The 27,977-nt window shown below is 36.3% G+C and overlaps 4 protein-coding genes across 4 annotated transcripts; 1 reads left to right on the forward strand and 3 right to left on the reverse strand.

The window, feature by feature from the left end:
• Positions 1 to 42: 42 nt before the first annotated feature.
• LOC148917983 (disease resistance protein At4g27190-like) lies at positions 43 to 7,374 on the reverse strand. The gene is made up of 8 exons (XM_089051184.1): positions 6,872 to 7,374; positions 6,339 to 6,434; positions 3,642 to 6,241; positions 2,676 to 3,068; positions 1,925 to 2,578; positions 697 to 1,518; positions 529 to 622; positions 43 to 427 (listed from the first exon to the last, which is right to left on the reverse strand). The coding sequence occupies exons 3-7, from the start codon at positions 6,201 to 6,203 to the stop codon at positions 587 to 589; spliced, it is 4,467 nt and encodes a 1,488-aa protein (XP_088907310.1). The 5' UTR covers positions 6,204 to 6,241; positions 6,339 to 6,434; positions 6,872 to 7,374; the 3' UTR covers positions 43 to 427; positions 529 to 586.
• Positions 7,375 to 11,743: 4,369 nt separating this feature from the next.
• Positions 11,744 to 17,980, reverse strand: LOC148917984 (uncharacterized). Its single transcript, XM_089050466.1, has 3 exons — positions 17,829 to 17,980; positions 12,742 to 12,973; positions 11,744 to 12,541 (listed from the first exon to the last, which is right to left on the reverse strand). The coding sequence occupies exons 1-3, from the start codon at positions 17,978 to 17,980 to the stop codon at positions 11,744 to 11,746; spliced, it is 1,182 nt and encodes a 393-aa protein (XP_088906592.1).
• LOC103327488 (small ribosomal subunit protein eS7z-like) lies at positions 17,979 to 20,065 on the forward strand. Its single transcript, XM_089050467.1, has 7 exons — positions 17,979 to 18,123; positions 18,176 to 18,198; positions 18,751 to 18,786; positions 18,879 to 18,949; positions 19,026 to 19,149; positions 19,451 to 19,591; positions 19,946 to 20,065. Exons 1-7 carry the CDS (start codon positions 17,979 to 17,981, stop codon positions 20,063 to 20,065), a joined length of 660 nt encoding a protein of 219 aa, XP_088906593.1.
• Positions 20,066 to 20,581: 516 nt separating this feature from the next.
• LOC148917985 (putative disease resistance protein At4g27220) lies at positions 20,582 to 27,623 on the reverse strand. Its single transcript, XM_089051179.1, has 7 exons — positions 27,582 to 27,623; positions 24,829 to 27,485; positions 23,860 to 24,276; positions 23,075 to 23,749; positions 21,306 to 22,139; positions 21,138 to 21,231; positions 20,582 to 21,035 (listed from the first exon to the last, which is right to left on the reverse strand). Exons 2-6 carry the CDS (start codon positions 27,442 to 27,444, stop codon positions 21,196 to 21,198), a joined length of 4,578 nt encoding a protein of 1,525 aa, XP_088907305.1. The 5' UTR covers positions 27,445 to 27,485; positions 27,582 to 27,623; the 3' UTR covers positions 20,582 to 21,035; positions 21,138 to 21,195.
• Positions 27,624 to 27,977: the final 354 nt, after the last annotated feature.

The raw sequence follows: 27,977 nt of genomic DNA on the forward strand, positions 1-27,977 counted from the left end.
AATATTGTAAAATAGCAGGGTACTGGAAGAAATACCAAGATTTATGAATTTGATTACAATTTATTGAATTCCACAAATCAGAGTAAGAAATTCCCAATCACTAGGTGCACGCACCAAATGCAACTGAACACAGCAGGAAAAAACAAAATTAACAAAAGAGGTAACAGATGAATTCCCCATTTGCAACCAGCACAATAGCAGAGTTGAGAGACAACCAAATCCCTAAAGCCAAAAGAAGAGACTAGAGAGCTGTATAGGCGTGGCAACACAAGCATAACACAACAGGAATTGGAATGCCGGAATGCCAACACAAATCACGCAACCATTTCCAAATTCTTAGGCCTGTGCCTTGAGGCCGCCGCTTGCAAGCTTGTGTCAAACAATTAACATTGATCAGATCGGCAATGGCGCGCAAGGGCAGGAACAGCTGGGGAGGGTGGGGTAGAGAGAACTGTCAGAACGAGTAAAAACGTATTTATCAAATGGTATCCACTACATACTTATTTAATGGTACCAGTATATACTTACAGTGAAACTAATTAGGAATTGATGTGGTGGAAACTATGGAATATGGAGTCTTGCAGCATTAATTTGTATGGGCAATCAGCTGCTTCCTCCCTCCCTGGAAATATATTGTTGAGCATTACAACGAAACATACGACCATACAGTTTATTAATATGAATGACAACTTATACCGTATCATTGCCATCATCTTCTTTTTTTTCTTCTACTTCCTCTGTTATTTGTTGTCTTTCTGGTCTTGAACCACTTTGGATCAATAACCCATCAGGGGAAATCTTCAACTCAATCAGGCATTCCTCGATGATTAAAGAGTTTAAGGATGGGACTCTGACAATGCAATTTCCTGATGAGCAGAAGTCTCGCAAACTTGGTAGATAATAAAGTTTCAAATGTTGCAAGCAGCTGAAAGCAATCTCGTAATAATTTCCTGAATCTTCATCTTCGTTGCTTGCCACTATCTCTGTCATGCTTTCACAATTCTCAACTTCCAAGCTTTTGAGTTGGTGTAAACATTTAGCCACCGAATAAGTTGTTAAGTATTTCAGTCCCTCACAATTTACTACGTGTAAAGTGGTTAGATTCCGAAATGATATTGTGGATAAAGTTAGATTCTTTAATCTTGCACAGCTGTACACCTTCAGAATTTCCAAGTTTGGGAAAATTGATTCAGAGTTGTCATTCCCTAGATGCATCAGCTCCTGCATCCTGCTGAGAATCAAATTCTTTATGTGTGGGAAGGTCGTCCCAACTGCATCTACTTCCCCACTACTAGTTCCTTCATACACAGATATTTCTTTCCAAGGACCATTATAAACATAGAGCGCTTCAAGATTATGTAATTTCTCAAGGAAATAAAATGACTGGGGGTGTGCACAAGAAAATGCAATCTCTTTTAGATTGATAAACAACTCTGCTGGGAGTGGACCATGCGCTTCATACCAAATCTTCGTGTTCTCGTCCAAGTGCAATACTTCCAAGTTGGGGAATGGATTACCCTGAAATATTATCAAGATATCATTATCAACTCACTTACTTCAATAGAATAATATCAGTCACTACCCTCGAGAAAAGGGCGGGACCACTTACTTGGTCAGTTGCATAACTAAATACTATACTCATCTAAATTATTTTAACTTTCAAAAGCCTTTTTCTTTATTTAAATTTTCGAGTCTTTATTTTGTTGTATACATGTCTTATGTTAGTAACTTACTACTCCTTTTAACCTCCTCAACTATTGTTTTCATTCAACAGATGTGCTTTAAAGTTTTTGACATGGTGGAGGTCGAAAATTCATTTTAATAAAAGAAAAATCTCTAATACTTAAAAATAATAAAAATTGCAAAGAAAATATCTTAAGAAGAATTTAGCTACAAGAGCAAATTGTGCAAGAGAATTTTGTACCTTGTCAACTAACAAGAAAGGTTGTTTGATTGATGTACAAAAAAGGCCCGAATAAAGTCTTTCTTGGAATCTTGAATATTCGGATGCAAAAATCTCCACTTTACCACATTCAAAGAATACCAATGTTTTGAGTGATGGCCACTTGGAAACATGCAGCCCCGGATAGAAACTCCTCAGTTGGGGCAGATATAGAAATTGCACAAGTGTTACTTTAGAGAACACAAACTCAGGTGTCGTTTCTACTCCTTTGGCAACAATTTCCTCCAATATTCCACATTTGCGCACAATCAACTCCCTTAACTGCTGAAGACCTTTGGCCACTGAGGCTGGAAAGATATTTTTCAAACTCTCACACGAATCCATCACCACATAATCCATATTTGGGCACTCAAAAGTTTTCAACTGAGTAGTTGATGTGTCATATGTTTGTTCAAATACCACTTGTAGTGAGTTGCATTGTTCTGTTTTTAAAGTGTCTAAAGCATTCAATCTTCCCATCATACTTGGCGCGAAGATATTTGTTAGACTGTGGCATCTCAAAACTTCAACTTTTTTGACCTTTTGAAAAGAGTCTGGGGCAAGTTGGCGGTGCCATATAGTCCTCAACTTAGGCATGTCATAGATCATCAAGCTCTCCAAACTAGGAAATCCTACCTGTAGATAGGGCAAATTCATCATATGAACCTTTTTCTTTCACGTTAATTGGAAACAAATTTTGAAATGAAAAGAAATAAAGGTATATATAATTCACCTTTTCATCCAAAAGACAGTATTGTACATCAATCTCTTCAGTTTGTTTACGTACTGTAACGTTTTCACACTTCGAATGAAAGATGAATACCCCTAGTTCACCACAATCTTCTAGATGCAACAGCTCTAAGGATGGAAATTCCACATAACTTCCTGAGCAGAATCTGGTGAGGCTTGGAAGATGTTGCAGTTGTAGATGTTTCAGCTTGGGAAATATGTTATCTGTATTTTCCTCACTGCTACCAATTTTTGTTAATATCTCTTCCATGATTTGACAACTAGCTATCTCAAGATGTGTGAGTTGGACAAGACTTGTAGCCATGGAAAATGAAAACAAGAATCTTAAACCATCACATTGATGCAAGATCAAGTGTGTTAAGTTGGGCATCAGAACCTGTGTATAGTAAAAAATTCACATTTAATTAGGAAATGACAATTTACATGCTGATCAGTTATATAGAATCCACAATAAGTAGACAAAAAGTAAAGGTCTAATATGACATAACTAGTAACTAGTAACTTATTAGCTTACTATGCCCTTGAACTTCCATTAATAGAATGTTGTATAAAAATGTGGTAACTTAATAGCATTTTCCGAGAAAAAGTGGAGTATAAAAATGTATTTGAAAAAGAAAAAGTTGGCCTCAAAGTTTATTGAAGATCATATTTCATTATAAATAGACTTTCAAGAATGCATCATGCTTTCGTCATAATATGAATCATTGAATATTGTACACTAATTAAAAGCGAATACCTTTTCTTTCTCAATCAAAAACTAATAAATTAATGAACTGTTTAAATGAATTGTAACTTGGATTTAATTTCAATCCTAGTACTACATAATCCCTGCATAAAGAATATGCATTATTTAAATGGATTACGTTCTACCTGCAGAAAGAATGACCAAAATGAAAAATATACAAAAGCAACTTTATTTGTTCAGAAATAAATATAGAACAAATCGTACCTCCCCATTCATGAAAAGTTTCGTGGGTCCACCAATTTCATTCTCCAAAATGATTTCTTCGGCCTCTGTACTTACAACTGACCTGCTGCCTTTGGAGGAGAAACCAATAAGCTTTGGCAGATTCCGCAAAGTCAAAGATCGTAACTCTTGAAAAGGCTGAGGTATGAGGTTGTCACGAGATAGTGACTCCAAGATGGGGAAGGCATGCCTCGAGTTAATGACAGCTGTAACTTCATCATTGTTTTGGACATGGAGATTCTTCAGTTGTTTACCACTGTCACTTTCTAATATATAGGAAATAATATTTGCAGCCTCCATCCCATCCAAGTACAAATCTTCACATCTCTTTAGCAGCAATTTTATACCTTGGTCGAATTGACTGTCTGTAGTGAGCTTGAGTTTTAACTTGTTAGAGAAGGTTCCGTAATTTCTAGGATATAGCCAACAATCACCAATAAGTATGGTGTATCTTTCTAACCTTATATCCAAGAACATGTTTGCTAGAAGAAGCTTAGCATCTGGAATATGTATCTCTAATGCAGTTAGTTGACGCAATTGTTTCAGCTCTGACACGCTCGCATTACTTCTTCCATCATTTAAATCTCCTTCCCATTCCTTAAAGCTTCCCATTCTCAAGTCTTCTAGACTTGTTAAGCTTGATATAACGCCAGGTGAGATCAGTACAAGTTCAGAGCAACCAGTCAAATCCAACAATTGTAGACGAGTCAATTGCCCTATTTGTTTGGGCAACTCCTTAACCTGGGACTTTATAAGGCTAAGAATTTTCAAGTTTGTTAGCTGTCCAACTAGAGCTATGTCCTCCAACACGCAAACATCTAAACACAAAGTTTGAAGATTTGTTAGGAATTGAAGAGATGGAGGTGGTGATGGAATACACAGTCCGGTTACATCCAACACTTTGAGTTCCTTCATCTCTTCAAAAAAGTTGCTAGGGATTTCAAGCGAGTAGTCTCTCTCACGACTCCCCAAGAGAAAAAAATTCAGTTTTGGGCATTCCCAAGGTACTTCGGGAAGCTTGGGGATAGTACAGCGTCGGAGAGAGATTAGAGAGCAGTCTTTACTTGGACTTTCATCCAACTCTGTATAATAATCTCTTGAGAAGACATGTTGATCTCTAGATGCAATTCGGACAGCAACATCTCGCACAACATCATGCATTCTAACAATTCCATCGTCATAACCATCAAGCAACAGACAAGAATCTTTTAGTTTTTTAACCAACGACAGCAATGCATTCCGTGCCTCAGTCACTGTGCGAACATTTTTAAACAAACTCAAACCTATAGTATATTTCAACAAGTCAGAGAGAAAGAAACCATTGTTACTTTGTGCCATTATTCCACATAGCAAGAACAACGGCCTAAGCTCCTTGCTATCCAATTGATTGTAACTCCACTCTATTATGAAGAATGCTTTATATGTGAATTCTTTTTGCTCAAAATTTTTGAAGCGCCTCGAGGTATCTTTCCATTCTTCTAAAGAACTCTCTCTTAAACCTCTTGCAACTGCAACAACTAAAATAGGCAAACCTCCGCATTTTTTGGCTATTTCAGTTGCTACTTCATGTATACGGTCATCTTTAATAACAGCACCTGCCTTCTTCTCAAACAAACTCAAACTTTCTTGTTCACATAAAAGGTCAAGCGGAAAATTCTTTTGCGTACCCATCTCAGAAAATAAAACTTCCTTATCTCTAGATGTCAACAAGAAATTACAAGTCCGGACATGGACAAGTCCCACAGCCTCCAAATCAATTCTTCTCGAAACATCATCTAAAATTACAAGAGTGTTCTTGTCTTTTATCCTGCGCCATAAACAATTTGCCCTTACTGCCATACTTTGAGGTTCCTTCACTTCCATGCCTAACTTTTCAGCAATTTCTTTTTGAATTTCCATGTCGTTTTTTCCTTTTACATCAAGTATTATAACCACATCATCAAATAGCTTTTCTTTATTAGCTTGTCTGAAAACTTCTTTGGCGAGTGTTGTCTTTCCAACGCCCCCCAATCCGTACACCCCAATCATGTTGGTATCAGAATTTTTCAGTTCCTCCATGATTTGCTTCAGCATTGAAGTCCTTGATTCAAAGGCCGTGTATTCTTTAGAGGGTATGGCACATATATCTTCTACTGGAGCTTCGTAAGAAACACTGGGAAACTCTTCTTTTGCATGTAGCTCAATCTTTTTTGCCAATTTTGCTGATTTCCTGCTAAACTGATGATACGAAACCAGATTAGGACATACTCCACGGAAACACTTTGTCTTTGCTTGGCCTTCATTTCCCAAAATCTTTTCTGCCTCTTGAGTGATCCCATCTGCTTCTTTTCTCCAGTTCTGGACATCAGTTTCTACTCCTTTACCATTTCTTTCAACTTCATCAACCCTATGCTTCATCCGGTCTTTGGCAGCATCTAAGTTCTTCAATTGGCTCCTCAGACTTTCAAGGTTGCTTTTGTAGTTAATTAGATAACCCATTTGCCTCCCAACTGGTTCAACTGCGTACTCAATTATTTTAGAAATAATTCCGGTGAAGATCTCCATGGTTCTTTTTGCTTTGCTTTGGAATGAGACTCTTGTATCTGTTGAATAAAAGAACCCAAAAACAAGAAAATGAAAAAGTGTAAAAGAAAGAATATTAAACCAATTGAAATTAAGAAAGGAAACTAAGGGGCATACCTTAGCTTGTGAGACTAAGCTTAAATAGAAGAACACAGAGTATCAGTATGCAACACTTTTCCTTTCGTTTTTGCAGGAAGCTTTTTCTGGAAACAACTGTAAAGTGAAAGTGTAATAAAGATAAGTGAAACAAAATGCACGACTCTCAAATCTCGAAATGAAAAGAATAGGTGGGCCACAGTTTTCCTTTAATTTTTTGTTTTAGTAATGTTTTAATTTTTGTAACTTTTTTAAATTTCTTTAATCGAAGGGACAAATTTCTAAAGGAAAAAAATTAGTTGGATTTAATTCTGAAATATTTATTAATTAGGTTCAAATAAAGCTACCCATAACAAAAATAAGAACATAAAATAGCAGAGCAAATATATGAAAAAAAAAACAAATAAGGAAATAAAAAGACGCACCTTATACCTTAAACGAAAAAAATTAGTTGGATTTACTTCTGAAATAAAATAAAGCTACCCATGACAAAAATAAGAACATAAAATAGCAGAGGAAAATGAGAAAAACAAAGGAGGACATAAAAAACACACCTTATACCTCTCTCGTTTCTTTTGGTTACGAATGAGATCAGTTCCCTTCAAATGAGACAAAGCTGAACTGCCACTACTTTTTTTTTTTTTTGCTTTGAAAGGAAAAGCAAACGAAAGTGATAGTAACAAAACGAAATCGAGGGTGTGATGAAAACCAGAATATCTGAAGGCAGTAATTTTTTGTTTTTATTTTTTTGATTGGATTTTTAATTAGGAAAGTAAAGAAGTATATCTAAGCAAAAGCTGGTTGCTGCAGCCTGCAATGAAAAAACTGAAGGTTTCTCCTGCAATGAAGAAACTAAAGGTTGTTGACTGAAAGGGCATGCGAAGGAGACGCTTAATCAGTGAGGGTGGTAGTAAATGAAGACACAGGAGCTATTATTTCAAAACAAAGGCACTCAATTATTGTTTTTCCATCAACCAAACCCAAACTTAATCAGTGGTCGCATATAAAACGAGATGTGTATGTACAAAAGGCGCCGGAAATATAGAAAAAATATGGAAATTTCCATCTGCTGAGCACCACGAGAGAGAAAATACGAGTGAGGAGAGGGAATTGGTGCTTTAATCATAAAAACCAAAAGTTAGACGCCCAATGAACACAGAGTGCGCCTGTGGCATCAGCGCACTAACCACTTGGTCTCCAAAAATCCAAACGTCTATATGATAAACGGTAGTGCTTCTCTCTCCGTTCAAAATCAACGGTTCAGATCTCGGGCAATTGAAATGCACTCATTCGCAAAATCACAATTCCACCATCACTACCAGTTCTTGTTGGATAAAAATCATTTCTTTTCTGAATTTAAAATTTTAAAAGTTATCATTGATAACCATGGTGGAAAGAAAGTATTTCAGATCTAGGTTTAGAGAGAGAAATGAATGAAAGGTAAAGCTCTGTATATTTATCAGAAGTGTTTTCTTACATGATAATGAAATGAACTAATCACAAGCTTATATAGCTGTGTAACAATGACTCCTTCACTAATCTGAGCTTAACAGAATAACTAATTAGACTAACAAGAGTAACTAATCAGATTAACAAACACGTGAAGAGCTAACAGACTTGCCACCTCAACAAGTACACGTGTCAGCACATCATACTGTTATCATCCCCCCTCAATCTCAGCTGGGGGTGAGCTAAGACTGAGATTGCCACAGTGTTTGACAAACAGGGGACTATGAAGACCCTTGGTAAGAATATCAGCCACTTGCTCATCAGTAGAAACATATTGAACAATGAGATCTTTGTTTTGAACTTTCTCCCAAATGAAGTGGAAATCGATATCCATATGCTTGATACGAGAATGAAGTACCGGATTAGCACTTAGTGCTAAAGCAGACAAGTTATCACTGTGTAAAATTGGAGCTTCAGGAATAACCATATGTAAATCGCATAACAGCTGTCTAATCCATGAAACCTCTGCAGCACAATGAGCAAAAGCTCGATATTCAGCCTCTGTGGAGCTTCGGGAAACTGAAGCTTGCTTTTTAGAAGCCCAAGAGATTGGATTATGGCCAAGAAAAACTGCATAACCAGTGGTGGATCGACAAGTGTTTGGGTCACCAGCCCAGTCGGCATCACAATAGCCGGAGAGAAGCATAGTGCCCGGAGATAAAACGATCCCATGCTGCAGAGTACCTTGCAGATACCGAAGAATTCTTTTGACAAAACCAAAATGAACATCAGTGGGATTATGCATGAACTGACAGACGGTATTAACTGCAAAGGCTATGTCTGGACGAGTGAAGGTTAAATATTGTAGGGCCCCGACAATACTGCGATACAATGTAGGATCACTAAGAGCAAGACCATCAGTTGTTAAAGCTTGTTGATGAGGTTTTGAGGGTGTACTACAAGGTTTACACGTATCCATGGCAGCCTTCTTGATTAAATCCTTAGCATACTTAGCTTGATTGACAAACATATTGCCATTAGCCTGATAGTGAATCTCAATACCAAGAAAATATTTGAGCTGACCCATATCCTTGAGTTCGAATACTTCCCCAAGATCACGAATAACAGAGTTGACAAGGGCAGGATTAGATCCTGTGAGGATGATATCATCAACATACAATAAAAGAATAAGAATATCAGAAGAAGTTTTCTTGATAAAAAGGCTTGGATCAGAAGGAGACACTATGAACCCCAGAGTAGGTAAATATCCTGTAAATTTGGCATTCCATGCACGAGGAGCTTGTTTTAAGCCATATAGGGACTTCTGAAGTTTACAGACAAAATCAGGATATGTAGGATCAACAAAGCCTTGAGGCTGCTTCATGAAGACTTCTTCTTAGAGCTCGCCATGAAGAAATGCGTTCTTAACATCTAGTTGACGTAATTTCCGTTGAAATTGAACTGCCAGACCCAAAATCAAACGAACTGTAGTATGTCGAACCACAGGACTGAATGTTTCGTCATAATCTAGACCATATTCTTGACTAAACCCTTGTGCTACAAGCCTGGCCTTATATCGAGAAATAGTACCATCTGCATTCTTTTTAACTTTAAAAATTCACTTGTACCCAACAATGTTTGTATGAGAAGGAGGAGGAACTAAAGTCCAGGTGCCTTGTTGGTGAAGGGCTTGAATTTCTTCAGACATGGCGTGTTGCCACTAAGGCTTTCCAAGTGCTGCCTTGAAATGAGCAGGTGTATCGAGGCTCGATGATAGAATGAAGCTGAGTAGTAAAGCTCGAGTACTCAGGAAATTGCCTATGCTGGATAATGCCAGACTTAGACCGAGTCTGCATAGGATGACAATTATTGGGACTAGCTGATACTTGAATGAGCAGACTCATAAGAATCAGATATATGAGGTAATATGACTTCCAGTTGGTCAGCAGAGATGATTGGCAGCATATTGTTATCAGATGTTGTGGCACCAGCAGATGATGTAGAATCAAAAATGGTAGGAGAGAGCCTGGGTGAGGAAGTAGAATGCATGCTAGGACTGAGTAAAGGCTGAACCGCAGGAGAAGAGGATGGTGGTGATGGCATAATGACAGGGACCGGTGACATACCAGATGGAGAGGCAAGAGAAGATTGTGATATAGATGGGGTAGCCAAATAATATCGGTGAGCCTTGAAGGGAAACACATCTTCATTGTAGACTACATGTCTAGAAATTAGAACTTTCTGGTTTTGAGGGTTGTAACAATAAACTCCTTTATATCCCATTGAGAACCCCAAAAAGACACACTGCTGGGAGCGAGGTTCAAGCTTATGTGCACTTTGTATGGTCTGAGCAAAGGATAAATTGTTGAACCAAATATTTTAATAGAGAGAAAATCTGGTAATGTACCATAGAGCTTGGAATATGGAGATTGCATGTGTAGAGTGCGACTTGTCATTCTATTGATTAAGAATGTGGCATGTGTAGCAGCATAATACCAAAATTGAAGAGGAAGACTGGCTGTAGTTAAAAGAGAAAGTGCAGTTTCAATAATATGCCTATTTTTTCTCTCGGCTACTCCATTTTGCTGAGGAGTATATGGACAAGATATGTGATGAACGATGCCTTTAGATGCCAAAAATTAGTGAACACCTTACTAGTATACTTTCCTCCACCATCAGATTGAAAGAACTGAACATGAGCTTGATAGTGATTCACAATATACGCATAGAACTTGCAAAATACTGAGAAAACATCTGATTTATTTAATAAGAGAAACACCCACATGAACCTGGTACAATCATCAATGAAGGTAAGGTAATATCTATAGCCTCCTAAAGCAATACAAGCAGAAGGCCCCCAGGCATCGGAGTGCAGCTTAGAAAAGGGTTTGGAAGAAATGGTAGAAGAAGAAGGAAAATGTAATTTATGCATTTTTCCTTGTAAACATGATTCACAAAGGGCATATGTAGGATCTGGAGTAACAGAAATGTGAGAAGTCTTGAGCATGTGTTGAAGCACTTCATTGGTGACATGGCCCAGTCGGAGATGCCACAGTTTAGTCTTTACCTGATGACCAAGCAAAGCATGAGAACTTGATGATATGATAGAATTCTTGATTTGCGAACTGGAGCAAACTGATGAGGTTGTAACACTTGCGGAAGAATCATACTCTTTATTTGAGACAAATGGAGAGGCCTTGATCCCAGGGGAAAGAAACTGAGGAATGGAATAGAGACCTTTATTACTTTGACCCTGAAATAGAAGGGTGTTGGTTTGTTTGTCCTGCACAAATATGTGATGCTCATAAAAAATAACCCTGCAATTGTTATCGCGACAGAGTTGATAGACAGAGAGTAGATTTGCTGCAAGTTTAGGGACATGATATATAGTATTTAAATGTAGGGTGCCTGGTAAAGCAGTTAAAGTAGAGGAACCAATATGATTGATGCCCAGACCTTCTCCATTCCCCACAGTAATCTTGTCATCAGAATGATAAGGAGCAGATTATGAACATTGGGAGTCATATGATGAGATGCTCCACTGTCAACTATCCACAGATCATTTGGAGTAAATGAGGGAGAGATATTGGCAGTCATGGCTTGCAGAGATTATAGAGGAGGAGTGCCTTTGGTAGGCAAAATTGGACCTGTGGTAATAGTTCAATACGATGTGACCATTCTTTCCACATATCTGACATTCAAGTACAGGAGAAGAAGAACTCTCTGGAATTCGATAATATCAGTTTGGAGCTGTATGACCTCTCTTGTTACATATTTGGCATTCCGGGATGGGCTGATTCTGATTCCTGGAGTTTGAAGAAAACCTTGGTGAAAAACCGCCTCGATTATTAGAAGAAAACCGACCACCTGGACCCCGTCCTCTAGGAGTGAAGGCAGAAGAGGACCCAGATGAGTGAGAAGACTTATGTGACGAAGATGATGGCACATTAGGCAGTGGTGCAGAAGTCTTGAAACCATTAAGCCCCGTACCAGAAGAATAAGAGGACTATGGATGAGCAGTTAGTGTCCCAACAATAGAAGCGAGTAAGCTGATGCTGAGCAGGAGCTTGAGCATGAGACGATGAACCATATTCAACACTGAGCAAACCAGTCATATTATGATGCATAGCAATTATGCGTGACTCAATATTCTTCTCGGCAATTAAGAGATATGCTCGGAAGTCCTTAAGTGATATTGGTGTGTCACGAGCCACCAAGACAGTCTTAATGATGTCAAACTCAGGTGGTAGACCATTTAAGGCTGCAATGATTATATCATCATCAGAGAGCTTGATACTTGCTGTAGAGAGTTGGTCTCGAATATGCTTTAGCCTAAGTAAAAATTTATCTATAGAATCCCCTCCTTTGTGAATGGTATAGAACTCTGTTTTAAGTTGATTGATGCAAGCTCTTGAGATAGAGGCATATCGATCAGTGAGACTCAACCAAGCTTCTCGTGCAGATTTACACCCAACTACATATTCAATGGCATCATCTGATAGCGTAGCAATGAGTAGGCTAAGCAAAGCCTTATCCAGTTGAAGCCAATGTCGATAGTCCTTAGAAATCTCAGTAGTTACTCCCTCAGATTCAGTAACAACATATTTAGGTGGACACACAGAGGTGCCATCAAAGTGACCATATAGATCATAGCCTTGAAGGACAGATTGCAATTGATAATTCCATTTCACAAAATTATCATCATTGAGTCGAATAGTAATGACTCCTAAGAGACCGTCAATTTTTGGAACAGAAAAAGTCATATTTGCCTTGTGCTTCAACAATTGTGTGGCAAAGAAATCTCAGATAAGTGCTTCAAAGAAATCTCAGATAAGTGCTTCGTGCTTCAAAGAAATCTTAGAGACATGCTTCGTGCTTCAAGAATTTAGAGAAGTATGTTGTGTGCTTCAAGAAATCATAGACAACATAATTGAATAAGACCGAATCGAGTCAAGAAGAGGAATATCAGGCATACCAGAGGTGAATTCATCACCGAGTCAAGAAGAAGAGCACACGAAGAAGATTGGCGAACAACAATTGCAGAATCGCCAGAAATATGAGCAAACTGGACAGAACCACAAGCAGCCACTGATTTGCCATTGTTGCAATTTGAGAGCTCGAAAATGAAATTAGCAGTGATACAGTAGAGCGGGCTTTGAGATTGTGGAGCGGAAGCGTAAAATATCAGGAATCGATGAGCCGAAGCTCTGATACCATGATAACCATGGTGGAAATAAAGTATTTTAGATCTAGGTTTAGAGAGAGAAATGAATGAAAGCTAAAGCTCTGTATATTTCTCAGAAGTGTTTTCTTACATGATAATGAAATGAACTAATCACAAGCTTATATAGCTGTGTAACAATGACTCCTTCACTAATATGAGCTTAACAGAATAACTAATTAGACTAACGAGAGTAACTAATCAGATTAACAAACATGTGAAGAGCTAACAGACTTGCCACCTCAGCAAGTACACGTGTCAGCACATCATACTGTTATCAATCATTAGTAAGAAAAAATAAAATAAACCTAAACACACATAATTAATTTATAAGGTTAACACAAAGAAAATCGAATATACATAATTGTATTTACATCTTCTCAATTGGAATAAAAAATCACATTTACATCATCCAAATATAAAAAGAACGTAAAAGTGGCTTTACACCTTGGATTTTACACCTCCCATTGTGAATGCTCTAACAAATTGTAAGTGAACTTTGAATGTATCAATAAAATAGTATCAAGTGAGCTTTGAACTCCATCTTTAAAAAAAGTTGTAATTATGTTTCATTCCTATTGTTTAGTCAGATTTGTCAAATATAAAAATTAAAATTAAATATTAAAAGACGTACCGTATTCCTTAATTATCTCTTATGAGGGTAGTTGCTCTTCAAGTCCTTTGGTTATGAAACACTGGAGTTTTCACGTCTAGGCGTGTCCTTCAAACGCAATATACCTCTTTCCTTCTTTCTTTATTATTATTATTATAATATTTTTTTTCTGGTTTAGATTTTGAAATTTGAGAAGTAAGAAAGCAAAACTAAAAGAAGGATAATTAGTATGAATATGAAATAAGAAAGCCCCACTCTCTATAGGGAGTGGGGGGCAGTGCTTTTGCAATGACAAGACCAAAAGACCAAATGGAAGAATTTTACCAATTGAGACCGACCGTGAAGCAACAGCCCCTTATTATTTCATTTTAAGCATCGTTCCAAGCGTACTGTCAGATATTTTTTTAACCAAACACCTTTTATTCAATTTTAGGCATCATCTTAAGGTATTTAAAAGTTGACAGATAATGCAAAACGGAATTTAGTTGAATAAAAAAGGGTCTTAATTTACATACTAGTGATTTTATGTTTGAATCGAATCACCATAGTATCTTAGTAGTGTGTGTGAAACTCTCCTCTCTTTGTAGTTTAGACCATTACTTGTACTAAAAAAAATCTCCCCCTTTTTTACTCGAGTGTTATCAATAAACTCTTGGTATATAACACATTTATATGTTTATTAATAGTTTGTAGTAGGATTATGAAATATGAACTTGAACCCCACTTATATTATATTACATGAACTCTATGTGTTTGTGACACAACTTAAGACCCAAACTTTAAAGAGATTTAATTGTGCAAAAGGTTATTGTTAGAAAATGAAATGTTTAATATTAATAATAATATTTATATTTTTTTCAATTTAAATGGAATTCGGATGTGTGATTCTGGTTTAAAATGAGACCCATTTGCGTTTAATTGAACAAGTGAAAACCTAAAAGACAATACACATTTCAGTTATTGCCGTGCCGTATTAATTAAATATGACTTACAAAGTGATTGATTGAATTGAATGCACAGTCAATTTGCTCTAGTCTCGAAGTTTTCTGAGAATTCATATTCTTAAAAGTTTTTAAATATATATGTACTGTTTTACGTTTACAATGCTATTTTAATAATTATTTGTATTAGTAAATATATATACACATTTGAATAACTATAAATTATATTATTTGTTTTTCTCTAAATCCTTAGATATTTCTTGTGTATTAAAAAGCTAAAGAAAATCTGTTTTTATCTTTATAAGCAAGTTAACTAGGACAAAAGGATTGACTTGGTAATATTATTATTATTATTATTATTATTATTATTATTATTATATATATATATATATATATATACATATACATATGAGTTTAATCATCTTAAGATGGAGTGGACGTGTGGATTAGGCACATGCATATTTCATTCTTGTCACCAATATATGTGTCATTGTTTTAAAGCTTAGAGCTTGTGTGTGTTTGACAGCTCCTGTAAGAAGTTAGATTTTATCTTCCTATATTCGTATTTATCCTTATTCATTAAGCTTATCCATATATATTCTTACTTCATGCCCAAGTTTTGTAAAAGTATAAATAAGGCCTCTCCCCTATTTTGTCAATAACAAAAATGAGAACCAGAGAAATGAAGTAAAATACCACAGAGAGAGAGAGAGAGAGAGAGAGAGAGAGAGGGCTTAGCTTGTATTTTCTTAAATTGGAGCAATGCTTTGGAATCGAGGTAGGGATTTCTTGGGAGACTTTACATAAGATTGATTTAATTAAATTTCGTGAGCTCTATATTATGTGTGATATTGTATAATGTTCTTGATATGAGATATTTATGCATTGTGAACTATTTGAATAATGTTGGCATAATTATATCATGTCATGGTAACTGGTTGGAGTTGTTGGGTGGAGAAGATAATAATGGAAAAGAGGGTAATGGAAATAGTCTTTTGTGTAGTTAAGTCTAACTCTTGGCAGGTACCAGGTCTCAGGGATCCTACTGTGCACATGGTTTTTATTGGGTGATTCGGGACGGCGAAAGGGAGTTAGACAAGATGACTAACAAAAGGGGAATTGTGGGATGATTGAAATGAGTGTTAGTTCATATAAATACGCATTCAGGACCAAGTGGTATAAGCATGGTATGGGACGTGCAAGTCTGCTTGTCCAGTTATATGAATTAACGGGAGTAGATGAAGAGCATTCATGCATTATTATTATTAATGTGATAATAATGGGAATTGTGAGATGATTGAAATGGGTGTTAGTTCATATAAATACGCATTCGGGACCAAGTGGTATAAGCATAGTATGGGACGTGCAAGTCTGCTTGTCCAGTTATATGAATTAACGGGAGTAGATGAAGAGCATTCATGCATTATTATTATTAATGTGATATTTGGTTGTGTGATTGCATGTCACTTAATTTAGTTATATCAATCTACTGTAATAAGGTCTCATGTCCCTACTGAGCTGTAGTTGCTCACCCCTCACCATGTTTAATTTTTCAGATGAATTAGTGGGCAAGAAAAGGAATAAACCAATTGAAGTTGAATTAGATGAGAGTGATAGAGCTTTATTTATTAATTGTAAAGTTGTAAGATTTTGGAGCTATTTTTATAAGAGAAGTTTATTTTATAGTAAATTTGGCTTACACCCTTCAAATTCAATTTGCCGTATCTAAAACCCTTCACTTTTTGTTCCTATAAATAATACCCAATTTGTATAAATAAAAACCCATGACTAGGATTCAACTCAGCAAGTTACCTAATTAAGCATAAAATCTGATTTATTGTACTTTTCAGATTCCAAAAATACCCCCAACTAAGCCATTATTGCATTTTGTATATTAATGTAGGAATCAATATGGAAACAGTTTTTAATTGGATTGTATATAATGACAGATGTTGAATTTGGAAAGATCTCCAAATGGTTGTAATGGAAGTAGGAATTAATTTTGAAACATTTTTTAAAAAATTTAACAATAAATTCAAATTTGGGTAATCGGTTTGTTTAATAAAATGTTTATGTTATTTTCTTTTTATGAATTATACATGACTAATAATCCACTTTATAATTGTTTATGAATAAAACTATACATACTAATTATGTTGAAAAAATAATGTACCTATTACTTGTTTGTTTTATGAAAAATATAATTTACCTAGTATGAAAAGTGTACATAATTATCTATTCCAATATACCTACATTATACGACATCCAATATACCTACATTAATTTTAATGTACTTACAATTAGGATTTAGATATTATATGTCATCCAATATACCTACCATTTATCTAAATAATGTACCTATTTTTTTCTATAAATAATATAGCCTTTTTTCTATGAATAAAGTACCTATTATTTGTTTTATTAAAAGTAATTTTTTTAAATGAACCTATTTTCTCTCTCCAAATAACTTACCTATTTTTTTCCTCTAATAATGTACCTATTTTTCATAGGTACATTATTGGATATGTAATTTATTGGATACCTATATTTTATATGTATATATTTATATTATAATTTTCATAGGTACATTATTGGATATGTAATTTACAGATTTTTTTTTGTTTGCAATTTTAGGGGGCGAGATGTGAGAGGGAATGACAACTATAAGAAATGGGATGATTGATATGCTATTAATAGGGAGTATATTAATTACAATTATGGCAGTTAATGAAATGCTTGAAATAAATTATAAATAAAATATGAAGTTTAGTGGCAACGATGTAAAAACATAGAAATACTACTACCTCTTATATCATACTGGTCATTTAAATTTGAAATTGGGTTTTACACATAGATTTATAGAGTGATGGGTATATATCTAGGAAATAGAAAATGTAGGGATCTATATTGGACAAGCTCTTTATTTTAAACCAAATGTTTCGGCTTTCTATTTATTTTATTTTAGTTTTCATTTTCTTTCTCACGTACCGGGCGCGGGGTTTCCACCCACCCCCGGTTCCGGGGCGTGACAAGTTTTGCTTTCCTTTAAATTTTGGTCATGGAATATTTGCAAAATCAATTAGGTACTTATTGTTAGATTTTTCAATATCCATCCAAATCGTTGTACGCAAGTGTCACGTTGTGTTTGGTCACTTTCTGATGGCAACTTTATCATTGTAAAGGCTTAATTATGTACATGCCCCTTGTGCTTTCAAACTTATCTCATATTACCACCTGTGTTTTCAAATGGCTCAAAATACCCCCCAACCTTATAAAAACCGTCTCACGTTACCGCTTCCGTCAGTTTTTGATTTTCTGTTATAAAAGTTTCTTGCTCAACCCCCAAAAATTCTAGAACAGCAGCCCTCCCTTTGTTATTGTTCATCCGACCAGTTTTTGGGCTACCATCTTCTCCTCCAGCCACCCCAAGTGACGACATGGGTATCAAAAGAACCAGCCTCACATCTCAGCTGCTGTCAACCGCCGTCTGGATCGTCGGAAAAAGCAAGAAATTGACCGGTTTTTACCCAAAATCTTCATCGCTCGTTCGGGCGATTCCGAGCACCATTTTCTTCAATCCAGGTATGTTTTTTCAACCTCTCGAGCTGTTCTTACTTCTAGTTGTGTTGGCTAGGAGAAATTTCTGAGTTTTGGAGGGTAAATAAGCGACGAACAATAACAAAGGGGAGGGAATGCTGTTCTGGAATTTTTTTGGGGGAGGGGGAGATGAACGATAACGTTCGTAATGGAACTTCAAAAAAACTGACGGAAGGAGTAATGTGAGATGGTTTTTAAAAAGTTAGGGGGTACTTTGAGCCGTTTGCAAACACAGGTGGTAATCTAAGATAAGTTTGAAAGCACATGAGGCATATACATAATTAAGCCTTGTATAAATGAAACATATATTAATTGATTAAAAGAAACTAGAAAATAAGAAAAGTCAAAAAAAGCAAAAGAAAAATAGCCCCTTCCGTCCTCTCTGTTACTTTGTTTGGGGTGTTCTTCGTGATTTGGATGTCCGTCATTTTAAGGCTTTCTGGTTCATCCAATCCCACTTAACCACTAATTAAACTCTCATCACGTTGCTATATGAACCAACTTATCTGACGACGTGAGGGAGGAGGAGATATGAACAGATTTAATGGGTTATGGTAAAGATAGAATATTAGACTCATTAACTGATGTTGTATAAATAAATCGGAATTTAAGGTTACTGATGCTGAACTTGAAGAGTCAGTTGGACAGGCAAGATATGCAGCTTTTTATTGCGCTTTCTATTGCTGAAATTGTTGCTATGATGTTTAGATATAATCATGAGTTGTTTGTTGTCTGTGCAGGCAATCTTTGATTTGGAAACAGACTCGGACCTGAAAAGTGAACTGAAGGATCTATATATAAATTCAGCTGTGTAAGAACTGTTTACTGAATGACTTTTTATTGTAAACTGTTGCCGATTGTATGATTAATATTGCTCCTTTCTCCAGTCAAGTTGATGTGGTTGGGAACCGGAAGGCGGTTGTTATCCGCAGACCATATAGACGTAGGAAGGCTTATCGCAAGATCCATGTTCTGATTGTGAGGGAGCTAGAGAAGAAATTCAGTGGAAAGGTGATTATTTAAGTTCTTTGGTTCTCTGCCATTTATGAAATCTAGATTTAACCCAGACTATGTTTTCTTCGTGATGTTTTTATGTACTTGTTTCTAGGCACTACATTTTGTGCCTTACAATAAAGGATATTTTATTTTTATCTTCCTAGCTGACTTTTCTTACAGTCAACCCATTTTATTTTTTCTTCTCTTATTTCATTTTTGCTATAATTAAAGTGAGTAGATCTCTGATTCAGACATGTGTTTATTTGCAAATAGTGGTTTTCTTTGGTGGTGTTTATTTTTGTTTGTCATGTGGTAGGATGTAGTTCTGATCGCCACACGAAGGATAGTGAGGCCTCCAAAGAAAGGGTCTGCTGTCCAACGGCCCCGCACTCGTACTCTAACTGCTGTCCATGAGGCAATGTTGGAGGATATGTTGTTTTGCCTGCTGAGATTGTTGGTAAACGAACTAGATATCGACTTGATGGGTCCAAGATAATGAAGGTAAGCTGTCGAAGGAAAACAATATTGTTTGATATAAAGACACACACACACACACACAAACACTTGGAAATGGGAAAAAAAGGGGTTGATTAATGCTTGAAAGATGAAGGCTAAGAACCTTATTACCAAAGAGAGGATTTTGTTACGAAGATGTCCAAAGACTGCCAATGGAATAGATGAATTGAGAACGTAGTACATTTAGGTGGGATGGATATTATAATGGATTTATTATAAAAGTACATGCATAGGTTGTCAAGGGTAGGATTTTGTTTGTTAATTACCATAATTATCTATCTTCAATGCTGGGCAGGTTTTCTTGGATCCCAAGGAACGAAACAACACGGAGTACAAGCTGGAGAGCTTTTCTGCAGTTTACAGGAAGCTTTCAGGAAAAGATGTTGTGTTTGAGTACCCAATAACTGATGCATAGAAACAGTGTGCGATGGCGCCTTCCAAATAGGTTCCCGTCCCTTTTCTTTATATTTTCTATGAACTTATGCTCATCAGGCAGTCAATTCAAAATTTTGATGTTGAGGGCGCGGTGCAGCGTGCCTTTGGATGGATTTTGGTCTCTTCAATATTAGCACATTTAAGTTAGGTGATATCGGTTAATGTAGCATTTTTTGTTTTCTCTTAGACTTGCTCTTTTCATTATGCATGGTCATTGACAAGTTTGCTTTTAGTCTGGTGATTTTGTTTTGTTTATTTAAGTCTATTGACCTATTTTTCTCAATGAATATGCACTGGAAACTAAAGAAGTTTCTATGAACTAGTTATGATCTTTGTAATACAACCTCTGTATTTGATGCAGCATGTTATGCCATTACTTTTCTTAACTTCACTAACAAGCAAAAGTTTTGGTTACAATATCTCAAGAAAATATCACAGAGATAGACTTCATCAGTTTGAGGGATCAACAAAAGAGACATGTAAAAGGGCAGAGTACTGAAAGAAATACCAGGATTTATGAATTTGATTACAATTTATTGATTCGCACAAGTCACAGAGTAAGCATTTCCCAAACACTTGGTGCACGTACCAAATGCAACTGAACCCAGCAGGAAAAAAAAAATTAACAAAAGAGTTCACAGATGAAGCCTCCATTTGCAACCAGCACAACAGCAGAGCTAAGAGACATGAACCAATCCCTAAAGCCAAAAGTAGGGACTTGAGGTTCCAAAACCAACAGAGCTCCGATATAAATCACACTTGTATCACAAAGCAGTTATAGACATGGCAACACAAGCATAACACAACAGGAATTGGAATGCCTGAATGCCAACACAAATCACACAACCATTTCCAAATTCTTCGGCCTGTGCCTTGAGGTGGCCGCTTGCAAGCTTGTATTAAACAATTAACATTGATCAGATCGGCAATGGGGGCAAGGGCGGGAACAGCTGGGTGAGGGTGGAACAGAGAGAATTGTCAGAACAAGTAAAAATGTATTTATCGAATGGTATCCACTACATACTGAATGAATGGTACCAGTATATACTTACAGTGAAACTAATTAGGAATTGATGTGGTGGAAACTATGGAATATGGAGTCTTGCAGCATTAATTTGTATGGGCAATCAGCTGCGTCATTCCTCCCTGGAAATATATTGTTGAGCATTACAACGAAACATACGACCATACAGTTTATTAATATGAATGAAAACTTATACCGTTTCATTGCCATCATCTTCTTCTTCTTTTTCTTCCACTTCCTCTATTATTTGTTGTCTTTCTGGTCTTGAACCACTTTGAATCAGTGACCCGTCAGGGGAAATCTTCAACTCAATCAGGCATTCCTTGACAATTAAAGAGTTTAAGGATGGGACTCTAACAGTGCAATTTCCTGATGAGCAACAGCCTCGCAGACTTGGTAGATAATAAAGTTTCAAATGTTGCAAGCAGCTGAAAGCAATCTCATAATAATTTCTTGAATCTTCTTCATCTTCGTTGCTTGCCACTATCTCTATCATGCTTTCACAATTCTCAACTTCCAAGCTTTTGAGTTGGTGTAAACATTTAGCCACCGAATAAGTTGTTAAGTATTTTAGTCCCTCACAATTTGATACGTGTAAAGTGGTTAGTTTGTGAAAGGATATTGCGGATGAAGTTAGATTCTTTAATCTGCCACAATTGTACACCTTTAGAATTTCCAAGTTTGGAAAAACTGATTCAGAGTTGTCATTCCCAATCCCTAGATGCATCAGCTCCTTCATTTGGTTGAGATACAAAATCTTTATGTGCGGGAGGGTCCTCCCAACTGCATCTATTTCCCCGCTACTAGTTCCTTCATACACAAATATTTCTTTCCAAGGACCATTGTAAACAACGAGCTGTTCAAGATTATGTAATTTCTCAAGGAAATGAAATGACTGGGGGTGTGCACAAGAAAATGCAAACTTTTTTAGATTGATAAACAACTTTGCTGGGAGTAGACTATGTGCTTCATACCAAATCTCTGTGTTCTCGTCCAAGCGCAATACTTCCAAGTTGGGGAATGGATTACCCTGAAATAATATCAACATTTGGATGTCATTGTCAACCCACTTGGCCAGTTGCATAACTAAATACTATATTCAGTGGTATTCACCTGGTCACCAAGGACCAAGGAACATTATGGTCACTTGCCGTTTGATCTCATCCAAGGGCAAATAATGAATCAAGTATTAATTAAATTAAAAAAAATTAATTATTTAAAAAAAAACTCAAATATGCTACCAACTTCAATTATAATTTATACCGAAGTGAAATTATGCCTCACCCTTGCTCAGCGGCTTTCACTCTCTAATCCAAAAAGAACTTGGCCTCTGTTCTACCTCAGTCTCTTGTCAATTTCCAATTTTGGTTTTTGTGCTTTTCTTTGGGTTTTTTCGTTTCTTGGCTAAATTCAGTACTTATTCAGTTTTTCTTTATACAATCTTATTCGGTGATTTCATGTACTCTATTGGGGAATCCTACACAGAAAAGAAATGAGGCATTTCTGGAGAGTGAAAGGAAAACGTGAGACAGTGAGAGGAGTAAGTGGGTTTAAGCATTAGTTGTTTTTGTTGTTGTTGCTGTAATTGAAATTTTGGAAGTGTTTTTTAAATTATTTAAGGCTTGAATCATTATTTATCATTGGATGAGATCTAACGGCAGGTGACCAAGGTATTCCTGAATCCTTGGTGACACTATCTTCATCTAATGTCATCGATTGAATTATTTTAAATTTTCGAGTCTTTATTTTGTTGTATACATGTCTTTACTATATATATTAGTAAATTACTACTCCCTAACCTTGACTATTGTTTTTATTCGACGGATGTGCTTTGAATTTTTTGACAAGGTGGAGGCCAAAAAATTATTTTAATAAAAGAAAAATCTGCAATACTTAATGATAATAAAAATTGCAAAGAAAATAAGTGAAGATGAATTTCGCTACAGGAGCAAGAGAATTTTGTACCTTGTCAACTAACAAAAAAGGTTGTTTGATTGGTGTACCCGAATCAAGTCTTTCTTGGAATCTTGAATATTCGGAAGCAAGAATCTCCACTTTACCACATTCAAAGAATATCAATGATTTGAGTAATGGCCACTTGGAAACATGTAGCCCCGAATAGAAAATCCTTAGTTGGGGCAAATGTTGCAATTGCACAAGTGTTACTTTAGAGAACACAAACTCAGGTGTCATTTCTAGTCCGTCCTTGGCAACAATTTCTTCCAATATTCCACAATTCTCCACGTACAGCTCGCTTAGCTGCTGAAGACCTTTGGCCAATGAGGCTGGAAAGATATTTTTCAAGTTGTCACACGAATTTATTTTTACATAATCCAGATTTGGGCACCCAAAAGTTTTCAACTGAGTGGTTGATGATGTGCCGTATGCTTCTTTAACGCCAAGTACTACCCCCATGTCAAAAACTACTTGTAGTGATTTGCATTGCTTTATCACTAATGTGCCTAGAGCATTCAATCTTCCCATCATACTTGGCGCAAAGATATTTATTAGACTCTGGCATCTCAAAACTGCAACTTCTTTGAGCTTTCGAAAAGAGTCTGGAGCAAGGTGGCAGTGCCATACAGTCCTCAACTTAGGTATGTCATAGATGATCAACCTCTCCAAGCTAGGAAATCCTACCTGTATGTATATTCATCTCATAAACTAGTCAGAACACCTTTTTTCACTAATGAGGTACACATTAATTGGAAATAAATGCATAAAGAAAGGGAAAGAAATTTATAATTCACCTTTTCATCAAAAAGAAAGCGTGGTATAACAGTCTCAAGATTCTCCTTGGAGTTCCTATCGTCATTTTCTTTGCCTATTGAAGTAATTTCACTCTTTCTATCAAAGATGAATGTCCCCAGTCTAGGACAATCCTCAATATGCAATGTCTCCAATAATGAAAATTCAATATAACTTCCGGAGTAGAATCTAGTGAGGCTTGGAAGATGTTGCAAATTTAGAGATTTTAGATTGCAAAACATGTTATCTCTATGTTCTTGATTGTATCCACTTGTTGATACTATTTCTTCCATCATTTGGCATGTGGATACCTCAAGATGTTTGAGTTGCTGAAGACGTCTAGCCATGGAACATGAAAACAAGAATCTTAAACCATCACATTGATGCAAGATCAAGCGTGTTAAGTTGGGTATCAGAACCTGGGTATAGTACACAATTCATGTTTAATTAGGGAAATGACAATTTACATGCTCATCAGTTGTATAAATTCCAAAATGAGTTGACAAAAAGTAAAGGTCTAATATGTCCTTGTGGAGTAAAAATGTATCTGAAAAAGAAAAAGTGGCCTCAAAGTTTATTAGTCTATTAATTTAAAATATAACACATTTTTGTTGAATCACTGAATATTGTACACTAATAAATAGACTTTCGAGAATGGATCATGCTTTCGTCATAATATGAATCATTGAATATTGTACACTAATTAAAAGCTAATACCTTTTCTTTCTCAATCAAAAACTAATAAATTAATATACCGTTTAAATGAATTGTAACTTGGATATAATTTCAATCCTAGTACTACATAATCCGTGCATAAAGAATATGCATTATTTAAATGGATTATTTTCTACCTGCAGAAAGAATGACCAAAATGAAATATATACAAAAGCAACTAATTTGTTAAGAAATAAATATAGAACAAATCCGAATGATATGTAGAAAGGCTGGGCATATGAAACCGCAAAACGTACCTCTCCATCCATGAAAAGTTTCGTGGGTCCACCAATTTCATTCTCCAAAATGATTTCTTTGGCCTCTGTACTTACAACTGACGTGCTGCCTTTGGAGGAGAAACCAATAAGCTTTGGCAGATTCCATAAAGTCAAAGATCGTAACTCTTGAAAAGGCTGAGGTATGAGTTGGCCACAACATACAGTTTCCAAATTAACAAGGTTGTAAAGAGATAGCGACTCCAAGTTGGGGAAGGCATGACTCGAGTTAATGAGAGATGTAACTTCATCATTGTTTTGGACATGGAGATTCTTCAGTTGTTTACCACTGTCACTTGCTAATATATAGGAAATAATATTTGCAGCCTCCATCCCGTCCAAGTCCAAATGTTCACATCTCTTTAGCAGCAATTTTATACCTCGGCCGAATTGACTTTTTGTAGTGAGCTTGAGTTTTAACATGTTAGAGGACGTTTCGTAATTATCAGGATACTGCCAACAATCACCAATAAGTATGATGTATCTTTCTAACCTTGTATCCGAGAGCATGTCTGCTGGAAGAAGCTTAGCATCTGGAATACATATGTCTAATGCAGTTAGTTGATGCAATTGTTTCAGCTCTGACACGCTCGCATTACTTCTTCCATCATTTAAACCTCCTTCCCATTTCTTAAAACTTCCCATTCTCAAGTCTTCTAGACTTGTCAAGCTTGATATAACGCCAGGTGAGATCCGTACAAGTTCAAAGCAATAACTCAAATCCAACAATTGTAGACGAGTCAATTGCCCTATTTCTTTGGGCAAATCTTTCACCTTAGATTTTAAAAGGCTAAGAATTTTCAAGTTTGTTAGCTGTCCAACTAGAGCTATGTCCCCCAACACGCACTGATCTAAACACAAAGTTTGAAGATTTGTAAGGCATTGAAGAGATGGAGGCAGTGACGGAATTCGCAGTTTGGTTACATCCAACACTTTGAGTTCATTCATCCCTTCAAAAAAGTTGCCTGGGATTTCCAAGGAGTAATCAATGTTATGATTTAACAAATAAAAAAGTCTCAATTCTGGGCATACCCAAGGTACTTCAGGAAGTCTGGGGATCTTGCAAGATTTTAAGGAGATCGCCGTGCATTTTTTAAGGGAATTTCTATCTGGCCATTCTTTCAGCTCATCTCCATATGCTTTTGCAATGGCGTGATTATCTTTAGATGCAATCCCCATAGCAACATCTCGTACAAGCTCATGCATTCTAATATCTCCATCATCATCAATATCTAGCAACAGACAATAATCTTTAATAAGTTTATTAGCTAGTGAAATCAATTTATCCCGTGCCTCTTCCACTGTATCAACATTTTTCACCAAACTCAAACCCATAGCATATTTCAACAAGTCACTGAGAGAAACTGTACAGCCAACCCCTGCAATAATTCCACATAGCAAGAACAATGGCTTAAGCTCGTCGCCATCCAATCGATTGTAACTCCATTCTAAAGGCAAGTAGGCTGATTTTCCCAATCCATGTTCGTCAAAACTTTTGAAATCCCTCAAGGCAACTCTCCATTCCTCTATTGTAGTGGCTGATCTTAGAGACCTTGCAACTGCAACAACTGAAACCGGCAAACCTCCACATTTTTTGGCTATTTTAGTTGCTACTTCATGTATACGGTCATCTTTAACAACGTCACCTACCATCTTCTCAAATAAACTCCAATTTTCTTCCGTCTTTAAAACTTTGAGCCGAAACTCTTTTTCCACATTCATCTCAGAGACTCGATTTCTAGATGTCAACAATATTTTACAAGTTGCCATTGGGCGAAGTCCCAAAGCCTCCAAATCAACTGCTTCCCAGACATCATCTAAAATTACAAAAATGTTCTTGCCTTTTATTCTATTCCATAGATGCTTTGCCCTCGCTTCTATATCCTGAGTTTCATCAACATCCATACCTAACTTTTCAGCAATTTTTTTTTGAATTCTTTCCATTTTTTCCAAGTCAGGATACTTTTTCACATCCAAGACTATAACCGCCTCATCAAATAAGTTCTCTTTCGTAGCTTGTCTATACACTTCTTGGGCGAGTGTGGTCTTCCCAACACCACCCCATCCGTACACCCCAATCATGTTGGTATCAGGATTTTTCAGTTCCTTCATGATTTCATTCACCATTAAAATCCTTGATTCAAAGGTCATGTAGTTTTGAGAGGGCGTGGCACATATCTCTTCCCGGGGAGGATCGTAAGAAACACTAGGAAACTCTTTTTTTGCATGTAGTTCAATCTTTTTTGCCAATTTCGTTGATTTCCTGCTAAACTGATGATACGAAACCAGATTAGGACATACTCCATGGAAACACTTTGTCTTTGCTTGGCCTTCATTTCCCAAAATCTTTTCTGCCTCTTGAGTGATCCCATCTGCTTCTTTTCTCCAGTTCTGGACATCAGTTTCTACTCCTTTACCATTTCTTTCAACTTTATCAACACTATGCTTCATCCGGTCTTTGGCAGCATCTAAGTTATTCAATTGACTCCTCAGACTTTCAAGGTTGCTTTTGTAGTTAATCAGATAACCCACTTGTCGCCCAACTGGTTCAACTGTGTACTCGATTACTTTAGAAATAATTCCGCTGAGGATCTCCATGGTTTTTTTTTTGTTTTGCCTTTGGAATGAGACTCTTGTATCTGTTGAATAAACGAACCCAAAAACAAGAAAATGAAAAAGAGTAAAAGAAAAAATATTAAACCAATTGAAATGAAGAAGGAAACTACAGGGCATACCTTAGCTTGTGAGACTAAGCTTAAGTAGAAAAACACAGAGTAGTTGGGTTTAATTCTGAAATATTTATTAATTAGGTTCAAATAAAGCTACCCATAACAAAAATAAGAACATAAAATAGCAGAGTAAATATATGAAGAAGAAAAAAAACAAATAAGGAAATAAAAAGATGCACCTTATACCTTTCTCTCTTTTGGTTACGAATGAGGTCACTTCCCTTCAAATTGCTATGGTTATGGAATACCGGAGCACAATCGGTTTGGTGAATGAGACAAAGCTGAATTGCCACAACTTTTTTTTTTCCCTTTGAAAGTAAAAGCAAAACGAAGGTGAAAATAACAGAACGAAATCAGGGTGTGAAACAAAACTAGAAAATCTGCTTCTTTTTTTTCTTTTTT

This window comes from Prunus mume, linkage group LG4 (assembly GCF_029339155.1).
Source record: "Prunus mume cultivar Tortuosa linkage group LG4, ASM2933915v1, whole genome shotgun sequence".
NCBI classification, from domain to species: Eukaryota; Viridiplantae; Streptophyta; class Magnoliopsida; order Rosales; family Rosaceae; genus Prunus; species Prunus mume.